Source organism: Lipotes vexillifer, unplaced genomic scaffold (genome assembly GCF_000442215.2).
Source record: "Lipotes vexillifer unplaced genomic scaffold, Lipotes_vexillifer_v1.1 scaffold1226, whole genome shotgun sequence".
Classification (NCBI taxonomy): domain Eukaryota; kingdom Metazoa; phylum Chordata; class Mammalia; order Artiodactyla; family Lipotidae; genus Lipotes; species Lipotes vexillifer.
Window position 1 is genome coordinate 680,444 of NW_006784227.1, and position 21,546 is coordinate 701,989.

The 21,546-nt window shown below is 38.2% G+C and overlaps 1 protein-coding gene across 2 annotated transcripts in view; it reads left to right on the top strand.

The window, feature by feature from the left end:
* The first annotated feature begins 468 nt into the window (after positions 1 to 468).
* SENP6 (SUMO specific peptidase 6) overlaps positions 469 to 21,546 on the top strand; it is a 100,966-nt gene continuing 79,888 nt past the window's right edge. Inside the window, exons 1-3 of one of the 2 annotated variants that reach the window (XM_007456602.1) lie at positions 469 to 729; positions 17,711 to 17,804; positions 18,789 to 18,849. In XM_007456602.1, coding sequence (XP_007456664.1) covers positions 678 to 729; positions 17,711 to 17,804; positions 18,789 to 18,849 — 207 coding nt within the window. In that variant the 5' untranslated portion in view covers positions 469 to 677. The remainder of the gene's footprint in view (positions 730 to 17,710; positions 17,805 to 18,788; positions 18,850 to 21,546) is intronic. The other variant, XM_007456601.1, reaches the window with a different exon arrangement.

A 21,546-nucleotide genomic window follows, 5' to 3' on the forward strand; every position in this document is an offset into this window, starting at 1 on the left:
TTGTGGCGTCAGCGGCAACCGTGGGGGAGGAGCGGCGGCTGGCGCTGCTGTGGCGACGGACGCGAGGCGGTGGCGGAGGAGACCCACCACTGTCCACATGGACAGTCGCAGAGGTCTCGGCTGATACATTCGCGCCTGGGCGGGGTGGGCGGACGGCCTTAGCGGCGGCGGCTGCGCCTGCGGCTGCTGAAAGGAGCGGAGGGCCCGGGGGCGCCTGACGGTCGCGGAGACCTCACAAACCCGGGGCGGGGGGTGCGGCCATTTTACGGCCCGGGACTGAGGGAGGCGTGTTTGTGTGCTCGCCCTCAGACTCTCTTCCTGCGGGCCTGCCGCTAGGGGAAGCTTCTCGGGCGGCCTGGGCGGGCGGTGGATGGGGAGTCGCGGGCCGAGAGGCACCGGGCTCGGGAAGCGCCGTCGCCGTCGTCGCCGCTCGCGTTTGCCCGGCGGAGCCTGAGGAGCCCAGGCCGCGGGTCTCGCCGCCCGCCCGCGGATAGGCCCGGGAGCCGGCCTGCTTTGTGTAGGCCCATCCGGACGGGGGAGCGCCGCCCGCCTGACGGCCGAGTCTTAGGCCCGCAACCCTGCGGTGGCTAACCTCCTGCGGCGCGGCCCCTCATCCCGGCGAACGCGGCGGCGGTGTGGGCCATGGATTAGGGAGGCGGCGGCGTGGGAGGAGGAAGATGGCGGCTGGCAAGAGCGACGGCAGCGCCGGGGAGATTACTTTTCTAGAAGGTACATCAATTTCTGCCCTCGAGGGGCTGGGGGTGGGGAACTACAGGAAAATGTGGGCCCCTGATTCCCGGCTATTCAGGTGTGGGCGCCGGCTGGGTTTGGGGGGCTCCGGGGCGCTGGCGGGCGCGCTGGGTCCGAGTCCGTGCGAGCTAGGGGCTCGGCCGTGAGCCGGGAGGCCGAGGGGGCGTCGGTGGACCGGCCGGGAGCCGGAGTTGATGCGTGTCCTTTGAGAGTGTACGCGTGTCTTTGACATGTTTTTTCTTTTTTTGGTTTCTCCGTGGTGGCCTAAAGATGAGAGCAGATTACGCTCGGGTCTCGTTTGGTGTTCATGGAAAGTTTCAAATTGCTAAGGTTGGGTGAAATCGGGGGCTAGTCCACGTAGGGAGGGGAGAGGTAGTTTCCTGAGCTTGTTTTATACGCCCGTCCCCGTCTTTCTTTTTTCGCGGAGCTTCAGGCTTCCTCTTGCAGCCAGCATTCAGATTAGGCCTGGCTCTGTCAGGTAATCTTACGAAATGTGTTTTGCTAACGATATTTTAGAAAATAATTTATCGGAAAAAAAGAGAACGAGATTCACAGTGTTAATTTTGTGACAGTCACCCAAGCTGATAGACGAACTTTGAGTGGTTACATTTTAATTCATTTGTGAGGGAAAGTTAAACATTTGCTGCAGGCGGACTAAGCCAGTCGTAAGTAAGAAAAGCCATCTGTTATTGTTGGGGATAATGGGTAACAGTATTGGCTCTTGGCCCACATATAAGGATCCCTAAAATACGGGTAAATTCGTTGTCGTTATGGACCTGGAACTCTCAACGTTTATTGCGTAATTCGACTGTGGATTCACCGTTTGTGCCGGTATTAGGTTTATAAATACGTTTGGGAGAGCGGGTTTATGAGTGTGGGTCTGTCTGCTGTGCGGTGACTTAAAAAAAGATTTAACTCCTCTTCGGATAATTTTGCAAAGATGAATTTCATATGGGGTAAAAGAAGTACTTTAAAGATAACTAGTTGGAAACATTTCTGAATTAAGAAAGTACAACTTCACTGTGGTACAAGGTCCTCTAAGAGGGTGTGGAAGGGTGGGTATGCCGAGTTTACAGTTTTATTAACTGCACCTGGAACAGGGCCTGGAACACAGTAGGTACTCAGTATTAGGCTAATGAACGGGTACTAATAGAGCTGAGTGGGAAAAGAAACCTTAATTTTCTTAATCTTCCTTGGAGTGTAGCAGAGCCAAAAACAAAAATTACCTTGTGTGCAAACCAGCCTTTATTTAAAAGTGATGAGAGTTTTATATGAGATTTGAGGTAAGAAGGTGTGGAAAACTTGCAAGTTTTTCTGGGTTCACTTCGTATTTCTTTTATTCTATCTCCATTCTCATTTGGACAGAATGGTTACCTGTCAGGGGCTGAGAGTGGTGCAGCTTGTGTTACAGGTGGTGCTATGTGATGAAAATAGGGAGAATAAAAAGAGCATAAATAAGGCCAACAGATACAGAGCCAATGTGAAATTTAAAACTGTTGCTTTTAGTTTATTCTAACTTAAGGGTCTGTGAATTGCTCTAGGGGTTAAACTTGAGTTTCACCATGTCTCCTTCAGCATTCTCAGAAAGCAAGTGAATGGTACCTTGTTTAGAATATGAGCATAAGGGAGAGCAGGCATTTCAGTTTTTCATATACTGTACTGAATCTTTTGAAATAAATGGAATGATATTTAGTACTACTTGTATTTTTTGTGTTTAATATTTTATATTTAATTCTTTTGGTTCTTTACACTTTTAATGTTAAAATACTCCAATATAGCTTGCCAGATATTCATTCATCAGATATTTATAGTGGCCTACTCTGTACTAGGCACTTTACCAAGGTGAATACAGCAGTGCATAAGACAGTTAGGGTCCTTACCTTTATGGGACTTACATTTTAGTGAGAGGGACTTTTTATAAATAAGTAAAAGTTAATCCATTTAAAACACTCTTACCCCATTTTTTCCACATAGTTTCTTTCTTCACTTTATTTAGATCTGCTCAGACCTGACAACCTACTTACAGTGTCATGCTGCCACACATGTACAAGCACATGGTATTCCCTTTAACTGTTTTATTTTTCATGGTACCACTTTTCACGTGATAAATTTATGTCTTCATGTTTTTTAGTCCTATTAAAATATAAGCTTGAAAGCAATGGCTTTCTCTTTTCACCATCAGATTTCTTGCATGTGGAGCATATTTATTTGTTGTTAGTGAAATAAACAGGGTGATAATAGTGTGATAAAGGCTATGGAAGAAAAATACAGAGCAGTGGATGAATGAGAAAGCCATTTTACAGTGTTAAAGTCAAGAAAGGCCTTACTGAGGTCACACGTGTATTAAGGTAATACCTTAACTGTGGGACTAGAGTATGACAGAGGGCATGATGTCTCTAAAGGTTCCAAGATGATACAGGATTCCATTTGTTTAAAAAAAAGGTCGTTATGGCTGAAACGTAGCAAGCAAAGAAGAGAGTGATATGAAAGAGAGGTAGCAGATCATGCAAGATCATGAATTTTTATTTGATTCTCAGAAGTAGGAAGTCATTGAAGAGTTTGGGACAACGGAGTGTAATGATACGGTTTATCTTTGTTTTAAAAAAACCGCTTTGCTCCTGGAGTGAGTTAGAGGAGAGCAAGAGTAAAAGCAGGGGTATTAGTTAGAAGAGTATTGTAGCAGTCTGAAAAATAGACGGGCTTGGATTAGGATGGTAGCAGTGGCAATTGGGGAAGAGGAGTGGATAGATCGAAGATCCGTTTTGATGTAGAGCTTACAGGACTTCCTGATGCATTGCATATTGAGGATCAGAGTAAGGGAGGAATCAAAGATGACTCCTAGGGTTTTGGTTTGAGGTGTTGCAGGGGGGCGCGGGATTCCATTCACTGAGATGGAGTAGACTGGCAGAGGAATGAGAAGTAAGTTAATAGCTCTGCTTTGGTCTCCTTAAGTTTGAGGTGCTTGTTTTTTGTCCATTTTCTAAATTATGTTTTACATTCTTATAAAATATTAAGTAAAAAACTAACTCCATTTCATTTTCTGGCTTCTTTAGGGAAAAGAGACCTATTGGTTACTATTGTACTTTATTTTGTTGTTATAGTATCACACTGAAATTGTGTGAATTTAATTAGGCCACAGCTTGTATTGAATTTTTTCTTTCCCCTCTTTGATTTGTTTCTTTCTCTTCTATTCACTTAAGGTTGTCTTCTGCCCCTTTTCCACTTGTGATAGCTATTTGGCAGATTTCTCTTTTGTTTATTCATTCAAAGGATATTTATTGAGCAACTGTAACGTAGGTACTGTGCTCAGAGTCACAGTGGGGGAGAGAAGGCAGTTTCCCCTTGGAGTTTCCAGTCCAGTGAGGGGAGTCAGTAATCAAATAAGCATACTTGTAAGTGTAAAATTTCAACTGTCAAGTGCAACCAAAGGGGATTATTTGTAATAATGAGAATTTGATCTAATCAGGGCAGTTTGAAGGGTGAATAGGAGAGGGAAAGGTGGAGAGACAGAGCTTTCCAGCCAGGGGGAATACAATACAATAGAGGAAGCATGGCACATTTAGGGAACTGAAAGGACAGTGTGGTGCTAGTAAGGAGAGTGGTACAAGATAAGACTGGAGGTTAACATCATCAGCTTTGTTTCAGAAAAGGTCATTGGCTCCCACACAGAAATAGCTCTAGAGAGGGGCAGAAGATTGTTGTCGAGATCAGTTAGGAGACTTGTAGTATAGGGCAAAGGTGACGGTAGTTAGCTCGTTCTTGTAACCTTTCTTTTGATATTCTCCCCCTTCTTTTCTCCTCTGGCAAGTCTACCTCCTCTCTCATTTCTTTTTCTTTATTATACTGTTCTTGTTCATTCTAGCTTTCCCTTTACCTTTTTTCTTCTACCAACTAATTGCTTCACCAATATTTTCTCCCATTTTTTCTGCTTTCCCTTTCATATGTATGTATGTGTGGGTGTATTTCCTCCTTTGTTTTCGTTCTTTTAATGCTTGCCTTCTCTCTTATTTGAATTCTAGTTTTTATTGTTGTCTTTCACTTACTACCTTTCTTTTTCTAGGTATTAGCTGATCTTGATATTCTAGATTGACTAGTATAGTGAGAGAGGTAAAAGAGAATGAAGTTATGTATTCCGTATGTCTAGACTTCTGTAAGTTAATTGTTCCTGTTGCCATTATAAAAGTATGTTGACTGAGATCAAGTGGTATAGAGGGGTTATATGACCTAGAGCAAGTAAGTGGGGCAGTCAGAACTGGAGCTTGGGACCTGTCCTATAGCCTTAACCTCCTTCAGCATTTCCTTCCTTCTTTCCTCCCTCCTTCCCTTCTTTATCCCTTTGCTTTCCCATTCTTCTTACCTATTTAACCTTGGGGGTGGGAGTGGACAAGAGACGGGAAAATAATAGGGAGTTATGGGGAGTTACCATTTACTGATGAAGCAGCGCTCTAAGAGGGCAAAAGCTGAAGCCACACGTCTCTTAAGGCCCAACTTCAGAAATTATACAGTGTCACTTCTGTCACATTCGATTGGCCAGAAGGCCACAGAGCCAGCCCAGATTCAAGAGGAGGGGAAGGAGAACCATCACTCAGCAGGACCAGTGGGAAAGAATTTGCAGCCATCTTTAATCCATGCAGCCATCTTTCCTCTCCCAAACCTCCCTGTTTGGGGTTTTTTGTTTTTTTTTTTTAAATACTTTCAACAAAGTCATGGTATTTCTTAAACTTGAAAATGACAGTTCTTTTGAGATCCAAAAATTTCTAATTTCTGGACAGTTTAGGAAGCTAAAGGAAGACAACAAAGTAGACCACACATTTGTAATTTGTTTCAAAGGTATAAATAGCAACATAAACAGTCATTGGTTAACTTTCCTTTGATTCGGGACTGATTCAAGAATTTCTGAAACCAAGCAAGCATAAGTAAGAAGAAAAGAGGAAGAATGTTAGGAACTTTTCCTTCCTTTTTTTCTTTCATTCAGTGATGTCTGGGTCATGGTGGAGTTGTTATTGTTATCTTTCTCATTTTCATTACCTAAACTCTTAGAAACATGGTCACCACTATTTACAGTATAAAAAATTAAACGTTATCTTGATACAAAACACAACAGTAAATCCATAAAGTCAGAGGCAGACTGTTGATCACAATTACAACCCACTTCATTTGTACACTTAGGTCACATTACTTGCAGTGATGCAACAATGGATGATGCATTATTGTGAGCTGCAAATTATGGTTGCCTACATCACCTAAAAAACAGAAAGTAGATATGTAGTATCCATTTGACCCTAAAAACAGTGTTACTTTTAGCCCGTTTTTTGGGCTACCTTAGAGTTTTGTACTTCTCAGAGACTTCTGCATCCATCACCAGCAATTAGGACCTCTTGTCTCCTGGCTAAAATTGGAACAGTCTTAGGCAAATTGGGACATGTGGACACTGCCTTGTCCCACGTTAACAGCAACTACTTTGAGGCCGTCTGAAACAATAGGCTTGCAAAGTAAGACAGCAAGCCATATTCTGACCTTGTTTTGGGAGAGTTTTGTTTTGTTTTTTTGTTTTTTGTGTGGTGCGCGGGCCCCTCACTGTTGTGGCCTCTCCCGTTGCGGAGCACAGGCTCCGGACGCGCAGGCTCAGCGGCCATGGCTCACAGGCCCAGCCGCTCCGCGGGATGTGGGATCCTCCCGGACCAGGGCACGAACCCGTGTCCCCTGCATCGGCAGGCGGCACCCTCAACCACTGTGCCACCAGGGAAGCCCTCGGAGAGTTTTTTTTTGTTATTTCAAATACATTTCATGCTTGGTTTTGAATATGAGGTTTTTTTTCTCCCACATTAACTGCGTTACAATCTTTGAAATATAGCAGGGAGGAAAAAACCAAACAGTGCTGGTGTACAGTGTATAACAAATGTACTTTTTTCTTTTTTGCAAAGACTGAAGCCATTTTTAAGGACATGAAGAGCTAGAAATTTCCCGAGACTTGTTTGTATACTATGTAATAACTTTGTTGTCTTTCCTATATTAAAAAAAAAAATCTGCAAACTTTCTGCCTCCACAACCTCCTGTGTATGAATCTGCCACTGAATCTTGGAGACATGGTGAAAATACTGCCTTTTACCACCATGACCTCTGGTGACTTTGTCTTCATGGAAACCAATATCTTCTCTGCCTCTGAAATTCCTATGCCACTGTTTGGATGAGGAGGGATTCCATATTTTGGCATTTAAACTTCTTTTTTCAGTTCAGGTTTGTCTCCATTCTCTATTATCACAGGAAATAAAAAACACTGATTTAATTTTGTCAGTATAGCAATTAAGTCTGCAAACCTTCATCAGCGTTTCCTTTACAAGTTTGAGTACCAACTCCTGAGTCTCCTTGTCTTCACCGTTTATAGGCTTTACCTGTTTTTCAAGTTTATCTTCTTTTAATTTAAGTTTATTATGACACTGTCAATTTTCTCCTTGTTGAATGATGCATTTGCACTTTCAGAATTAAAGTGTTTCATTGGTCCATCTCATTGAATACTGTTCCCCTGCCATCTTGATGGTGTTCTCCCCTTTCCTTGGAGCAGAAGGAACATTTGGAGCCACTTGTCTCTCGCGATCATTTCTTAGGTTATTCGTTTTCTCTCTTTGGAACTTTATGTGCTTGTGATAACTATATTTTAGAGATTGTGTATTCTGTGTGAAGATAGAACCAACTGCATTACTTTGGGGTAAGGTACCCACTGCTTGGTATTTCCATTCCATAGAAGGTCAAGATGATTCCAGCAACACCAACAGCATCAAACTGCTGCCTGATGTTGGCCCTGGACAGAACTAACTGTATGCCAGCATCCTGCCGAAAGATCCATAGAAACCCACTGAATGGAATGAAGAGGTAGATAAACTGAGGGAACACTGAACAATAGCTGGATCCTGAGGCAAAGAATATTGTGCTTTTGGTGGTTTACAGAGAAGTCTAATATTCCCAAGGATATAATATATTCAGACTTCATCTTCAGATAGTATTGGACAGTCTATTGGTCTGTCTCCTGTATCAAAAAATAAAGGTTGTATAGATTAGGAATTTAAGAAAACTCACCTCAGCTGGGTGATTTTTCTGCTTCATGAAGCGCCTGCGGGGGTTATTCAGTGGTAGCTTGGCTGGCCTGGAGGCTCCAAGACAGCTTTATTCAAATGTCTGACTCTGGCCGGTATGGAAAGTTGGGCCCTTCCTTCTCCATGTGGTTGAAAGGCCTCTTCATGTGGTCTCTGCAGCGAGGTACCCGGACTTGTAACATGGTGGCTTAGGGCTCCACAAGACTGCCTGTGGAGAATCTTGACAGGTTCTTGAGAAAGACTGGGGCTAAAGCACTACAGAGCCATCTAAAATTGCTTTATTGAGATTTCCTGATATTTGCATGTAATTCGCTCTTTACGTTTTCTTTTACTGCTTTTATATTTCTAAGTTGCAGAAGTTAACTTCCGTCTCAGTGATCCTTTTTAAAAAATTCTATTTTTTATTATTGTAAAACCTTATCAATAAAAAATTATTAGGAAATATTTCATATCTGTGTGGAATATAAAGCATAATATAGCAGAAGCTCATGCTCTACTTCCTAGCCTAAAGAAAACATTACTAATACAGTTGAATCTGGGCTGAACCCTTTCTTTTTTTTTTTAATTTAAAAAAATTTTTTAAAGAAATTTATTTTTGGCCGCGTTGGGTCTTCGTTGCTGCACGCGGGCTTTCTCTAGTTGCGGCGAGCGGGGGCTACTCTTCGTTGCGGCGCGCGGGCTTCTCATTGCGGTGCTTCTCTTGTTGCGGAGCACGGGCTCTACGTGTGCGGGCTTCAGTAGTTGTGGCTCCCGGGCTCTAGAGCGCAGGCTCAGTGGCGCACGGGCTTAGTTGCTCCACAGCACGTGAATCTTCCTGGACCAGGGCTTGAACCTGTGTCCCCTGCATTGGCAGGCAGATTCTTAACCGCTGCGCCACCAGGGAAGTCCCGAACCCTTTCTTTTTTGCATCTTTCTGCCTCCTTTCCAGGGGTAACCACCATCGTTCATTTGGTAGTTATCATTCCCATACATTTCTTTGTACTTTATGTTCTTATCTCTGAACCTGTGTATGTGTACAAATTGTTTTGAATGTTCAGAATATTTTATAAATCGTGTCATACTGTATTCTTCTGTAATTTGCTTTTCATTCTTGCAGCATTGTTTGAGAAATTAAATTATGTTGATAAGAATAGGTCTAGTGCTTTGTCATAGTATGAATATACTACCTTTTATTTATGCAGTTCCTTTTTTGTGGGAATTAGGTTGTATCTAATTTTTTACTATTACATACATTGCTACTATGAATATTTTAGTATGTCTCATATTGCTACTTTGAACTTTTTTTTAAAGTACATTTCCTTGTGTACATGTGTGTGTTTCTCTAGAGCAGGGGTCAGCAAACTTTTTCTGTAAAGGGCTAGATAGTGAATATCTTACCCTTTGCATTCCAAACAGTCACAATTACTCAGTGCTGCCAGTTTAGCAAGAAGGCAGTTACAGATAATACATAAGCAAATGAGTGTGGCTGTGTGCCAGTAAACCTTTTTGGACCCTGAAACTTGAATTTTATATAATTTTTTTGTAACATGAAACATTAGTCTTGTTTGATTTTTTTGTTTTCCCCCCTAGCCATTTAAAAATGTAAAAGCCGTATTCTTAGCTCGTGGGCCTTATAAAATCAAGCAGCAGGCTAGATTTGGCTGGGCCATACTTTACTAACATCTGATCTAGGGTATTTCTTAGCAATGGAATTTATCGGGTCATGTGCAATTTCAGCTTCACCTAAGTATTGCCAAATTGATCTCCAAAGTGCTTTCACTAGCAGTTCTTAAGTTTTCTGTTTATACACATCATTACCCACTTAATAATGTCTGATGTTTGAGTTTTTGCCAGTCTGATGTGGTTATCAGATGGTGGTTTGAATTTGTAATACTCTGGTTTATAGTGAGGTTGAGTATCTTTATTACTGTATTTTTAAAAATTGTTCATTGTTCATTCAATATTCAAAAAATATTGAGTGCCAACCTAGAGGTAATCCCTATTCTGTGTGCCTGTGATGCGTGAGTTAACTAAACAAAATACTCTATGAGTTTCTTTTTGTTTTTTGGGTTATTTTGTGTCTTTCCTCAGTTCTTAATTGCTCATGTTTTCTGCACATTTTGTTCTGTTGGAATGTTGGGGTTCTTTATATAGTCTGGATAGGAAACCTTGGTTGAATTACATGTATTGAACATACATCTTACAGAATTATTACTTGTCTTATTTTTAAACTCATGGAATAATTTTATGAGCAAATTTTTTAAATGTAGTCATTTATTGTTTTTTTCTTAATGTCTTGTGCTTTTTGTGATAGAAGAAATTCTTTGATCTTATTGGTCCCTTATATTATAACTTTACTTTTTTTGGTTTTACTAATCACTGTTCATTTCTTTAGTTTTTACGATAGCAAGAGAGTGCCAGTCGGCTGTTGGGGTAACAGAATCTGAAAATCTATTTGTAGTGTATCTACTTCTTATGTTTTCTTTACATTTAAAAAAGTTTTTTAAAAAGACTATTAATGGGACTTCCTTGGCGGTCCAGTGGTTAAGACTGCTCTTCCACTACAGGGGGCACGGGCTCGGTCCCTGGTCAGGAAACTTAAGATTCTGCATGCTGCGCAGCATGGCCAAGGAAAGAAAAAAAGACTTTATTAAATACTTGCAAACCATATATCTGATAAGGGGTTAATATCCAAAATATATAAAGAACTCATATAACTCAATAGCAAAAAACCCAAATAATCCAATTAAAAATAGGTAAAGGACTTGAATAGACATTTTTTCTAAAGAAGACCTACAGATGGCCAACAGAAACCTGAAAAGGTGCTCAACATCACTAATTATTAGGAAAAATGCCAATCGAAACCACCATGAGATATAACCTCACGCCTGTTAGAATGGTAATTATGAAACCATGGTGACCACGCGCTGTTGGTGGGAGTGTAGATTGGTGCAGCCACTATGCAAAACAGTGTGGAGGTTCCTCAGGAGATTAAAAGTAGAACTACCATATGATCCAGCAATTCTACTTATGTGAATATATCTGAAGGAAACAAAAACACTATGTTGAAGAGATATCTGTGCCCCCCTGTTCAGTAGCCGAGACATGGATACAATCTGTCCATGAGTAGAAGAACGGATAAAGATGTTGTGTATATATACAATGGACTATTATTCAGACATAAAAGGGAGAGAAATCCTGCCATTTGTGACAACATGGGTGGACCCTGAGAGCATTATGCTAAGTGAAATAAGAATGCTGTGCGATCCCACTTATGTGTGGAACCTTAAAAAAAAAAAATCCCAAACTCATAGAAAAAGAGATCAGATTTGTGGTTACCAGAGGCAGGGCACGGGAGGTAGGGGACTTGGATGAAAGTGGTCAAAAGGTACAAACTTCCAGTTACAGGATAAATAAGTACTGGGGTTGTAATGTATAAAATGATGGGTGGCTATAGTTAATACTCCTATAGGGCTTATTTGGAAGGTGTTAGAGTAAATCCTAAGAGTTCTCATCACAAGGAAAGAAACTTTCTTCCTTCATTTCCTTCCTTCCCTTCCCTCTCTTCCCTTTTCTTTCTTTCTTTATTTCTCCCTGTAATTCTTTCAGTTGTTTCTTCATTTATTTTGAGATTATAGTTTTGGTGCCTACCTATGTGTGATTATTATCCTTCCTTCCTTCCTCTCTCTCTCTCTTTCTCTTTCTCCTTCCTTCTTTTCTTTCTCTTTCTTTCTTTCTTCCATCTATATGAGATGATAGATGATAACTGAACATATTATGGTAACCATTTCACAGTATATGTAAGTGAAGTCATTATGTTGTACACCTTGAACTTATACAGTGCTGTTCAGTTATATATCAGTAAAACTGGACAGGGAAGACTTGTTTTTGTTTTTTATTTTGCTTTTCTCTAGCCATGCAAAAGAGTTACTTATTATTTTTTAAGAGCAGTTTTAGTTTCACAGCAAAGCGGAAGGTACAGAGATTTGCCACACACCTCCCACCCCCACACCTGCATAGCCTTCACCAGTATCAACATCTCCCACCAGAGTGGTACAATTGATAACCCTCCACCGACAAATCATAGTCTGTAGTTTACATTATGGCTCACTCATTGTGTGGTATAGTCTGTGGGTTTGGATAAGTGTGTAATGACATGTGTCCATCATTATCATGTCATACGGAGTATTTTCATTGCCATAAAAATCTTCATTGTTCCACCTATTCATCCCTCAGCCCCTCCACCCTCACGTCACCTTGGCAACTACTGATCTTTTTACTATCTCCATAGTTTTGCCTTGCCCAGAATGTCATCTAGTTGAAATCATATAGTAGATCGCCTTTTCAGGTTGGTTTCTTTCACTTAGTAATAGGCATTTAAGGTTCTTCCGTGTCTTTTCATGGCTATTACTAAGTGAGTTCTTGGTATATTTTGGATAAAGTCCTTTATCAGATGTGTGTTTTTTTTGCATATATTTTCTCCTAATCTTTGGCTTGTTTTCTAATTTTCTTGGCAGAGCAAAAGGTTTTAATTTTAATGAAGACCAGTTTATCAATTCTTTCTTTCATGGATTATACCTTTCGTGTTTCATCTAAAGAGTCATCGCCATACCTAAGAGTCATCTAGATTTTCTCCTATGTTATCTTCTAGGAGTTTTATAGTTTTGTATTTTACATTTAGGTCTGTGATCCGTTTTGAATTAAATAACTTGCTAAGACTTTGATTGCGATTGCATTGAATTTATTGATAAAGTTGGAAAGAACTGACATCTGGACAGTATTGAGTCTTCCCATTCATGAACATGAAATATCTCTCCATTTTTTTAGTTTTTCTTTCAGTTCATTTATCAGTTTTGTACGTTCCATCATAAAGATTTTGTACATATTCTGTTAGCTTTATAGCTAAGTATTTCATTCTTGGGGGTGCTAATGTGTTACTGTGTTTTTAATTTCACATTTACCTTGCTCATTATTGGTATATAGGAAAGCATTTAATTGTTTTGTATTAACCTTGTATCCTGCAGCCTTACTGTAATTGCTTACTAGTTCCAGTAGGGTTTTTTTGAGTGATTCTTTCGGATTTTCTACCTAGACGATCATAGTATTCCAGTCTTTCTTTGTCTTTCTTTACCTTGACGTGTTTAAAGTATACTGGACAGTTATTTTGTAGTTTGGTTTTGTCTGATGTTTCCTCATGATTAGATTTAGGTTATGAGTTTTTATAAGGAATGCCTTGGTAGTGATCTTTTGTCCTATTACTGGTGAAATTAACTTTGATCATTTAGTGTTTGCCAGATTTCTCCACTGAAAGGTACTATTTTCCCCTTTGTAATTAATAAATATTTTGTGGGGAATTACTTTGAAGCAATATAAATGACATATTTCTCTTCAGATTTCATCCATTAATTTTAGCTTCTTTCCATTTATTTATTAGTTTCAGCATTCCTTGATGATGCATCCCTGAATCATTTTTTATTATAATGGTTTTGTTTTGTGAATTCATAATTTTCAAATGTTAACTCTTACTTTTAGAATAAACCCTACTTGATTGTAATATATTATTCTTTGTCTATCACTGGATTTGATTTACTGATATCTTATTTAGGGTTTTATATCTGTCTTCATGAGAGAGTGCTTGGTAATTTCCTTCCTTAAATGTCGTTACCAGGTTTAGAATCAGGTATTCTGACTTCATAAAGTGAGCTGCAAAGTGTTCCTTTTTTTTTATTTTCTGGGAAAGTTTAGGTAAATTTGTTGCTATATTTTACAAGTTTGAAAGAAATTATGGGAGAAGCCTTCTGGGTCTGAGTTTCTCTTTACAGAAAGATTTATAATAATTCAGTTTCTTTTATTGACAGCAGTATTCAAAAAATTTTTTTCTTGTGTCAATTTGGTAATGTCTGTGCCCTCATAGGTGTTTAAGTTTGCTTTCTCTAGTCAACTAAGTCAGTTCCTACCCATCCATCAAATTTTCACCTTTCATCAGTTTAGTTACATCTCTCATCTGCTATTATCTTCTTTCTGGGTTCTTTCTGTTCTTATGGGTTTCTGCTTTTTACCCCTCTTTCCATTACTGTCATTTTACTGGAGGGGTATGGAGAAAAATGCATATATTTAATTTACGATGCTTAACTGGGATCTCTCTTTAACCTTTGTATTTCCTTTCAGTTTTGTTTAAGTACAGTATAGTGGACATAATTTTCCATTCTGATTCTTATGAGTGTCAACCATAACAGGATATTGAAGTGTGTTGATACTCTCAAGGACTTTTGAGGGTTCAGAGTTTTTGTCCTTAGTGCAAGTTGCCCTAAAATTTATGTTTTTAGAATTTGCTTGCTTTTTGTAATTTATTTTTTCTCATTGGCAGTTATCACTTTCATGAGGTTATTTTTCTTTCATCTATTAATTTATAGCTTCTAATCTGTCAGTTAGGAAATCCTGTGATTACACTTGTTAGAACTGTGTGTACGGAACCCTTCTTCTTTAGAGCGTACACAATATAAAATCTCTTGACTTTTCACTGCTTAGTGGCCTTTTTTGTTAACTTGCCTGACTCTCAGTAATGGATAGAGTCTTTATAGACTAGTAATCATCATAGTTTATTACCTTTTCTGTGTTGGTAGCATAACTTAAGCTTAACCCTTTCTTTTTTTAAAACACAGGTTCATTTTACATTTGATTTTTGAAAATTGGGGTGGGGGATAATTTTAGATTTATAGAGAAGTTTCAAAGATGTTAGAGTTTCTGTATACCGTTTACCCATCTTCCCCTAAAGTTCCCAACTTAGATAATTGTAGTATGTTTGTCAAAAACTAGGAGATTAACATGGGCATAACACTATAGCCTAAACTACAGACTTGACTTGGATTTCACTAGTCATTTCATTAATGTCCTTTTTCTTTTGCACAGTCCAGGACACCACATTGCATTTGGTTGTCATATCTCCTTAGTCCCCTCTGATCATGACAGTTTCTTTATCTTTATCTTCCCTTTTTTTTCATAACCTTGACAGTTTTAAAGAGTTCTGGTCAGGAATTTTGTAAAATGTTCCTCAATTTGGGTTTATCTGATGTGTTCTTGTGACTAAACTGGCATTGTGGGCTTTTGGGAAGAAGCCACAGAGCTGAAGTCGCATTTTCATCACATCATGTTAAGTATGCTATGAATAAGACATCACTTCTGATGTTAACTTTGATGATCACTTAGCTGAGATAGTGATTGGTAGGTTTCTCACTGTCAGTTTACTTTTTTCCTTTTTCTATAGTTGACTCTTTGGAAGTGAGTTACAAAGTTCAGCATATACTGAAGGGAAAGGGAATTCAGTTCCATCTGTTAGAGGAGAGAGTTTGTACATGTATCATTTGGAATTCTGTAAGGAAGATGTGTCCCTTCTCCCCATTTATTTATTTATCCAATTATTTATATCCATGTGGATTCATGAATATTTATTTTATTAAGGAGAATTATAATTCATATCATCATTATTTTAAAAAAACGCCTTCTTCCTTTCTGGCTGTACATAATACTCCAGGCTTATCTTGTATTTTTCCTGCGTCATCTCTAGAATCAGTCATTTTTCCTGGGAGCTCTGGCTCCTTGTATTGGAGAATGGTATTTAGAAAATAAGATCTGGTTGTAGGTGTGCTTGTTGCTACTGGGGTATCACTGCTTCTACACCTTCTGAGGACAGACCCTTAGCTCTATATACTAACCCATGGAACAGCATATCTATATTCGTGTCCGTATCTATTAATCTGTATGTGTATCAAATAAAAGTTGGTACTGATATCTCTTCCTCTAATCTAGCACCACTAGAACGAAGAGTTCATTCTAGCTTTCCTCTCTTTTTTTCATAACTTCTTTTTCTGAAAGGGAGACACCTTGCTCCTATTATCTACTATTTATTTACTTATATTTACATTATACATGTAAAGAAGTTTCAGATTTATTCATGATGACTTGTTTCCTCCTGTTTCATGATATTTTGGGTTGTGAACTTATTTTTTTTGGAAACTTTTTTTGAGGCATTGAAATTTTATTTTTTTTAGAGAAGATTTATATTTGATTCTGCTAGTCATTTAGAGGTTTTGGTGATTGTTTTTTTGCCTTTACAAACAGTTTCTTACTGTGGAAAAATACACGTAACATAAAATTTATTGTTTTAACTGTTTATAAATGTACAAGCGTAGATTGGCATTAAATACATCCATAATGATGTGCAGCCATCACCACTATCCCATTTCCAGAACTTTTTCATCATCCCAGACAAAAGCTCTGTACCCATTAAAAAGTAACTCTACATTCTCCTCTCCCTCCAGTCCCTGGTGACCTCTATTCTACTTGCTCTCTGCATTTGCCTATTCTAGTTACCTCATATAAGTGGAATCATACAGTATTTGTCCTTCTGTGCCACTATTGCACTCACTGTAATGTTTTCAAAGTTCATCCATATTGTAGCATGTGTCAGAGTTTCATTTCTTTATGGCTGAATAACACTCCTCTGTATGTGTGTGAACACAGCACATTTTGTTTATCCATTCATCTGTTGATGGATATTTGGGTTGTTTCACCTTCTGGCTCTTGTGAATAATGCTGCTGTGAACATTGGTGTACAAGTGTCAGAGTCCATGCTCTCAGTTATTTTGGGGTATATATCTAGAACTAGGATCACTGGGTCATAGGGTAATTCTGTGTTTAACTTTTTGAGGAGCTGCCAAACATTTCCCACAGTGGCTGCACCATTTTATATTCCCACAAGCAATGCGTAAGAGTTCCGATTTCTCCTCATCCTCACACTTATTATTTTCCATTAAAAAAAAAAACAGCCATCCTAATGGGTGTGAAATAGTATCTCATTATAGTTTTGCTTTGCATTTCCTTAACATCTGGTGATATTGGGCATCATTTCCGTGAGACTATTTTAATTATGGGCTTTTCTGGGCCACATAGGTTATGAAGATTCTGGTACCAAACCTGAGTAATTGTGAGCTGATGTTTAGGAATTCCCTAAACATAGGGTGGAGAGATACACTTTGTCATTATTAGTTCACCCCCAAACCCAGAGCCAATGGCAAGATGTCATAATTATCCCTACTGTCTCTTTCTTCAGTGAGATTCTTTTTTCTCCCCCCCTGCCCCCCCAACCCAGTTCACCCAATTGGATTGTCACCCTTCAGGTCTTCTGGTCTATGATCTGACCTTTCATTTTACTGAGGCTCCAAACCTGGTCTTCCCAGCCGCTAGGCCTCAGGTTTTTGTCATATGGTTCAAAAACAAATGCCAGCTTCAGAATTTCATTTATTTCTCAGGTTCCCACTTTATAGCTGTTTATGGCTTCGGGGTATTTCAGGCATGCACTTAAAATTTTTCTTAAACTCATAGTGAGCGTGTTTGGTGTTCTGATCTGGAGAGTTATTTCTAACATTGAGTTCACCCTGATGCTAACACAGAAAACCTTGGTTTGTCTCTTTTCTGCTAAAAGGCAGAGATGATCGGCTGAGGTAAAGAAAAGGCTGGTGGTCTGGATTTATTAGTTCTCATAAATAAGGCAAGCAAATTAACAGGTACTAGTTTCTAGAACCAGTGATCAAATATGGTGGAGATGCAGGGTTGATTTTTATGTATTTCATATTCATGTATCCCCATCCACATTTTTTATTATATTTTACTGATCTGAGCTTTTTTTCTGTAGCAAACTCACATATATGGATGAGTGTAAATTAGCCAAAACAGATTTTAATGTGTTGTTTTTCTCTTTAGAGGAAATAATCAAAAGGCAAGAAAATTAAAAGAAAATCCTGACTAAGCAAAGAGTTTGGGAAATGCTCAATTTTATTTTGTATTGAATGGCTCTATTAATGAATACTTATCTGAGTTTGTTTTTATTTCAGCGTTGGCTAGATCAGAATCTAAAAGAGATGGAGGTTTTAAAAGAAATTGGAGCTTTGATCATGGAGAAGAAAGTGAAGGAGATACAGATAAAGAGTAAGAATATTTTTTTCCCCCTTAGATGTTTTATAAGAATGAAACTTTTCATTAGAAAAACAGTTTTATTCCATGGAAATATTTTTATTCCAGGGAAGCCCAGTATCCCACCTTTTAAGCATTTTTGTAAAATGTTTGCAGGAGAGAATTTTTAGCATTAAAAAAGTTGGGATGTATACAAACAACAATGAAACAAACATTTTACATTTTTGTTATAAATAGCTAAGATTTTACTCAAAATAGCTTAGCAGAATTGTCTTCAGAAGGGTGTATTTTGACTTTGTTAGAAGATTTGTCATGATTATATTAAAAAAAATGTGTCTCTTAAGGTGCTACCTGTCCTGTATGTTTCACTTATGAATTGTACTCTTTGGTTTATCACTATGTTCAGATTAACATGAACTGTTAATAGATATATCGGTTTTTTAGAATCAGGTCAATGATTCTCAGTAAAGGGTTGATATTTCCCACAATGGTAGGGGTATAACTATTTTATTGGGTTAATACCATTGCAGTTACTTTCTTTTCATTAACTAAAGTTTTCTTACCGGTATGTTTCTTTCCCTCTACTTTTTCAGCCCCTTTCCCCTAATTTAAAATCCAAGACAGAAAGGAAAAGTGAGTGACTATTTATGAAATCCATAGTTAAGAAAAGCAAAATTATGTGTTCATTAATGGCAGAGGTCAGGAAACAGTGGCGCATGGGCCCAGGCTGGCCCAACGCTGGATTTTTGTTATAGTTTTGTTGGAACACAGCCACACAGATAGTCTGTGGCTACTCTCATACTACAGTGGCAAAGCAAAGAGGAGTAGTTGCTACCAAGACTGTATGGCCTGCAAAGTCTAAAATATTTACTCTGTGGCCCTTTACAGAAAAAGTTTGCTAATCTCTGTATTAGGTGAGCACAGAGGCTAAAACTTCTGAATTTAATGTATGGGTTGTAATTGTCACTTAAGGCTTTTTCCCCTTTATTTTCTGTGTAGTGAGGCAAATCTGCTCAGTGTAGATGAAGATGAGGATTCTGAAACCTCAAAAGGAAAAAAGGCAAGTGTTACTTTTTATTTTTATTTATTTATTTTTTTAGGTTATATACTAAAAACTAAAGCTTCAAAAGAAGATTTTTATTTTTGATTGTAAGTCCCAACCACCCACTTTCCTACCTCAAAGGCAAATGGTATTCCCAGTTTCTCGTTTATCCCATCAGAATTATTTTATTTATCACAAAGAAAATATATATTCTCGCCCCACCTTCTTCTTTTTTTTTTTTGCGGTACGCGGGCCTCTCACTGTTGTTGCCTCTCCCGTTGCGGAGCACAGGCTCCGGACGCCTAGCCGCTCTGCGGCATGTGAAATCTTCCCGGACTGGGGCACGAACCCATGTCCCCAGCATCGGCAGGCGGACTCTCAACCACTACGCCACCAGGGAAGCCCAAGTAGTGCTTTAATAAAGCCTTGTGCGTATACCTTTTCACATCTTTACAGTGTATTTGTAGGATAGATTTCTAAAATTGCGCTATTTCAGGAGGTAGATTTACATGTGATTTTGCTAAATATTGCCAAATGCCTCATTCATAGGAATTAGCATTAGCCATAACTGCTAGCAATGTATGAGAGTTTCTCTTATAACTTTGGGGAGTATGTGGTCAAACTTGAATTTTTGCCAATCTGACATAGTACCATCTTCACATATTTCCTGTACTTACAGTTGAATAGTATTTTAGAGACTTTTAAAGTTAGTTTTTTCTCCCTGTCTCTGTGGGTTTTTTTTTTCCCCACATCTCTATTTTGACATAATTTCAGGAGTTTGTAGAATTTAAAGTTTTTCTCTTAGTACTATAAAGTTTTTCTCTATAAGGCTACTCACACTGAAAAACTATAAGGTTTTTTACATTGCAGTTTTCTCTAGCTTTTATTTTAACATTTTGATTCCTTAGAGTGGAGCTATTTAGGTGTTCAGGTGGACACAAATATAGTGAGCTTTGTAGGTAAAAGTAAAAGGTGTTTTTCATCATGATCTTCTGTGACATTGGTCTTTAACTCGAGGGGGGGTTGCTTGCAGATGCCCTTTTATTTTTTAATGTTGATACTTTTAAAGTAAAATAAAACTTATATGACACTTATGTATCCTGTGATCTCTAAAGATAATTCAGAATTGATACTCAGCATCATCTGTCTTAACAGTACATGTACAACAACATTGTATAATATACAATGTTTTTTATATTTCCATAAAAAAACTTAAAGAAATACATGTACCATTTCCTCTTTAACAGTTGGAAATTTATATTGTTCCTTTTTCTCTTTAAATTCATATTTCTGTTAGTTTTCCCACAAAATTTTAACATTATATGTGTATTTTAACTTTACATGATGTATTTTTATGCAATTTGAAAATCTTTTAATTACTCTGTCATACTGTATAGATATATATTCACTGAATAAAAAGATATACATTCACTGAAATTTAATATTAAATGATCTTTTCACTAAAAGTTGCAAGTATTAATTTTTTGCTGGATTGAGTTATCTTTATAATTACTAATAAACATGTAATTTATAATTATTAAACCTATTGTATAGAATTATATTGGAAATGTATTTCTTAAAGTGATGGTGTTGATGTTTTCCTTCCTTATTCATTTAGTTCATGTATCCATAAATAAATGTTATTTATTGGTCTAATAAAACTTTCAACAGTGATTTTCTTTTTAAACTTTTTTTAGATATAAGTGCTGAGAAATCTTGGTCATATAATAAATAGATGGATATAGAAAGAGTTTTGCTATAGCATTATCATTCAGTTCTTTCCTTTTGAATTAAATGGCAGGAAAATCACCTAGCAATGTAATAAAAGTTTAAAAGTTAAAAATAATTTGTAATCCAGCCTCTGGATTTATTGTCTTTCTGAATTTGGGGGAAATATACTAAAAAGGCTTTATCAAGACTTAATGATTGGCTAGTAGTTACACTTGTTACTTTTAAATTCCTTTTAGATTCCTATTTTTTAACCAGATAATCTCAGAAATAATTGGAAAAATTGAAATCTTGTTAATTTTTAATTGGCTTTTGCCAGTTTTTTCTGTAAAAATAGTTTTGTAAAATATTGTGTTTTTTTGTATATTTTCTTTAAAAGAACTGCATATTTAACTCCTTTGATCTATGGAAAATGTCTATATATAACTTACTTGACAAGGCCAATCCATAGTACAGCCAATTAAATCAAATGTATTATTTATCTATAATAAATAGTGTTTTTTTTCTGTTTTCATTTCATATATACATGTTAATCTGCATCTTCATGATGACATTTCACTTTAGAATTCTAGACAGAAAAATGTACCCTTGGTTTTTTTGGGTTTTTTTGCGGTACGCGGGCCTCTCACTGTTGTGGCCTCTCCCGTTGCGGAGCACAGGCTCTGGACGCACAGGCTCAGCGGCCATGGCTCACGGGCCCAGCCGCTCCGCGGCATGTGGGATCTTCCTGGACCAGGGCTCGAACCCGTGTCCCCTGCATCGGCAGGCGGACTCCCAACCACTGCGCCACCAGGGAAGCCCTGCAGCCTTGGTTTTGACCTAAGTTTTTTTACCTGGTTGTAATAAAGGCATGCAAATTTAAGGGTTTGTTGGTTTTGTTTTTGTTTTTTTCATGCTTTCTTTAAGTTGTTTTCACATGATTTGTTCCTTGGGGCAGTGCTTTTCTTGATAATAACTGGAGTAGAAGATACAAAGTCATTGCATGCA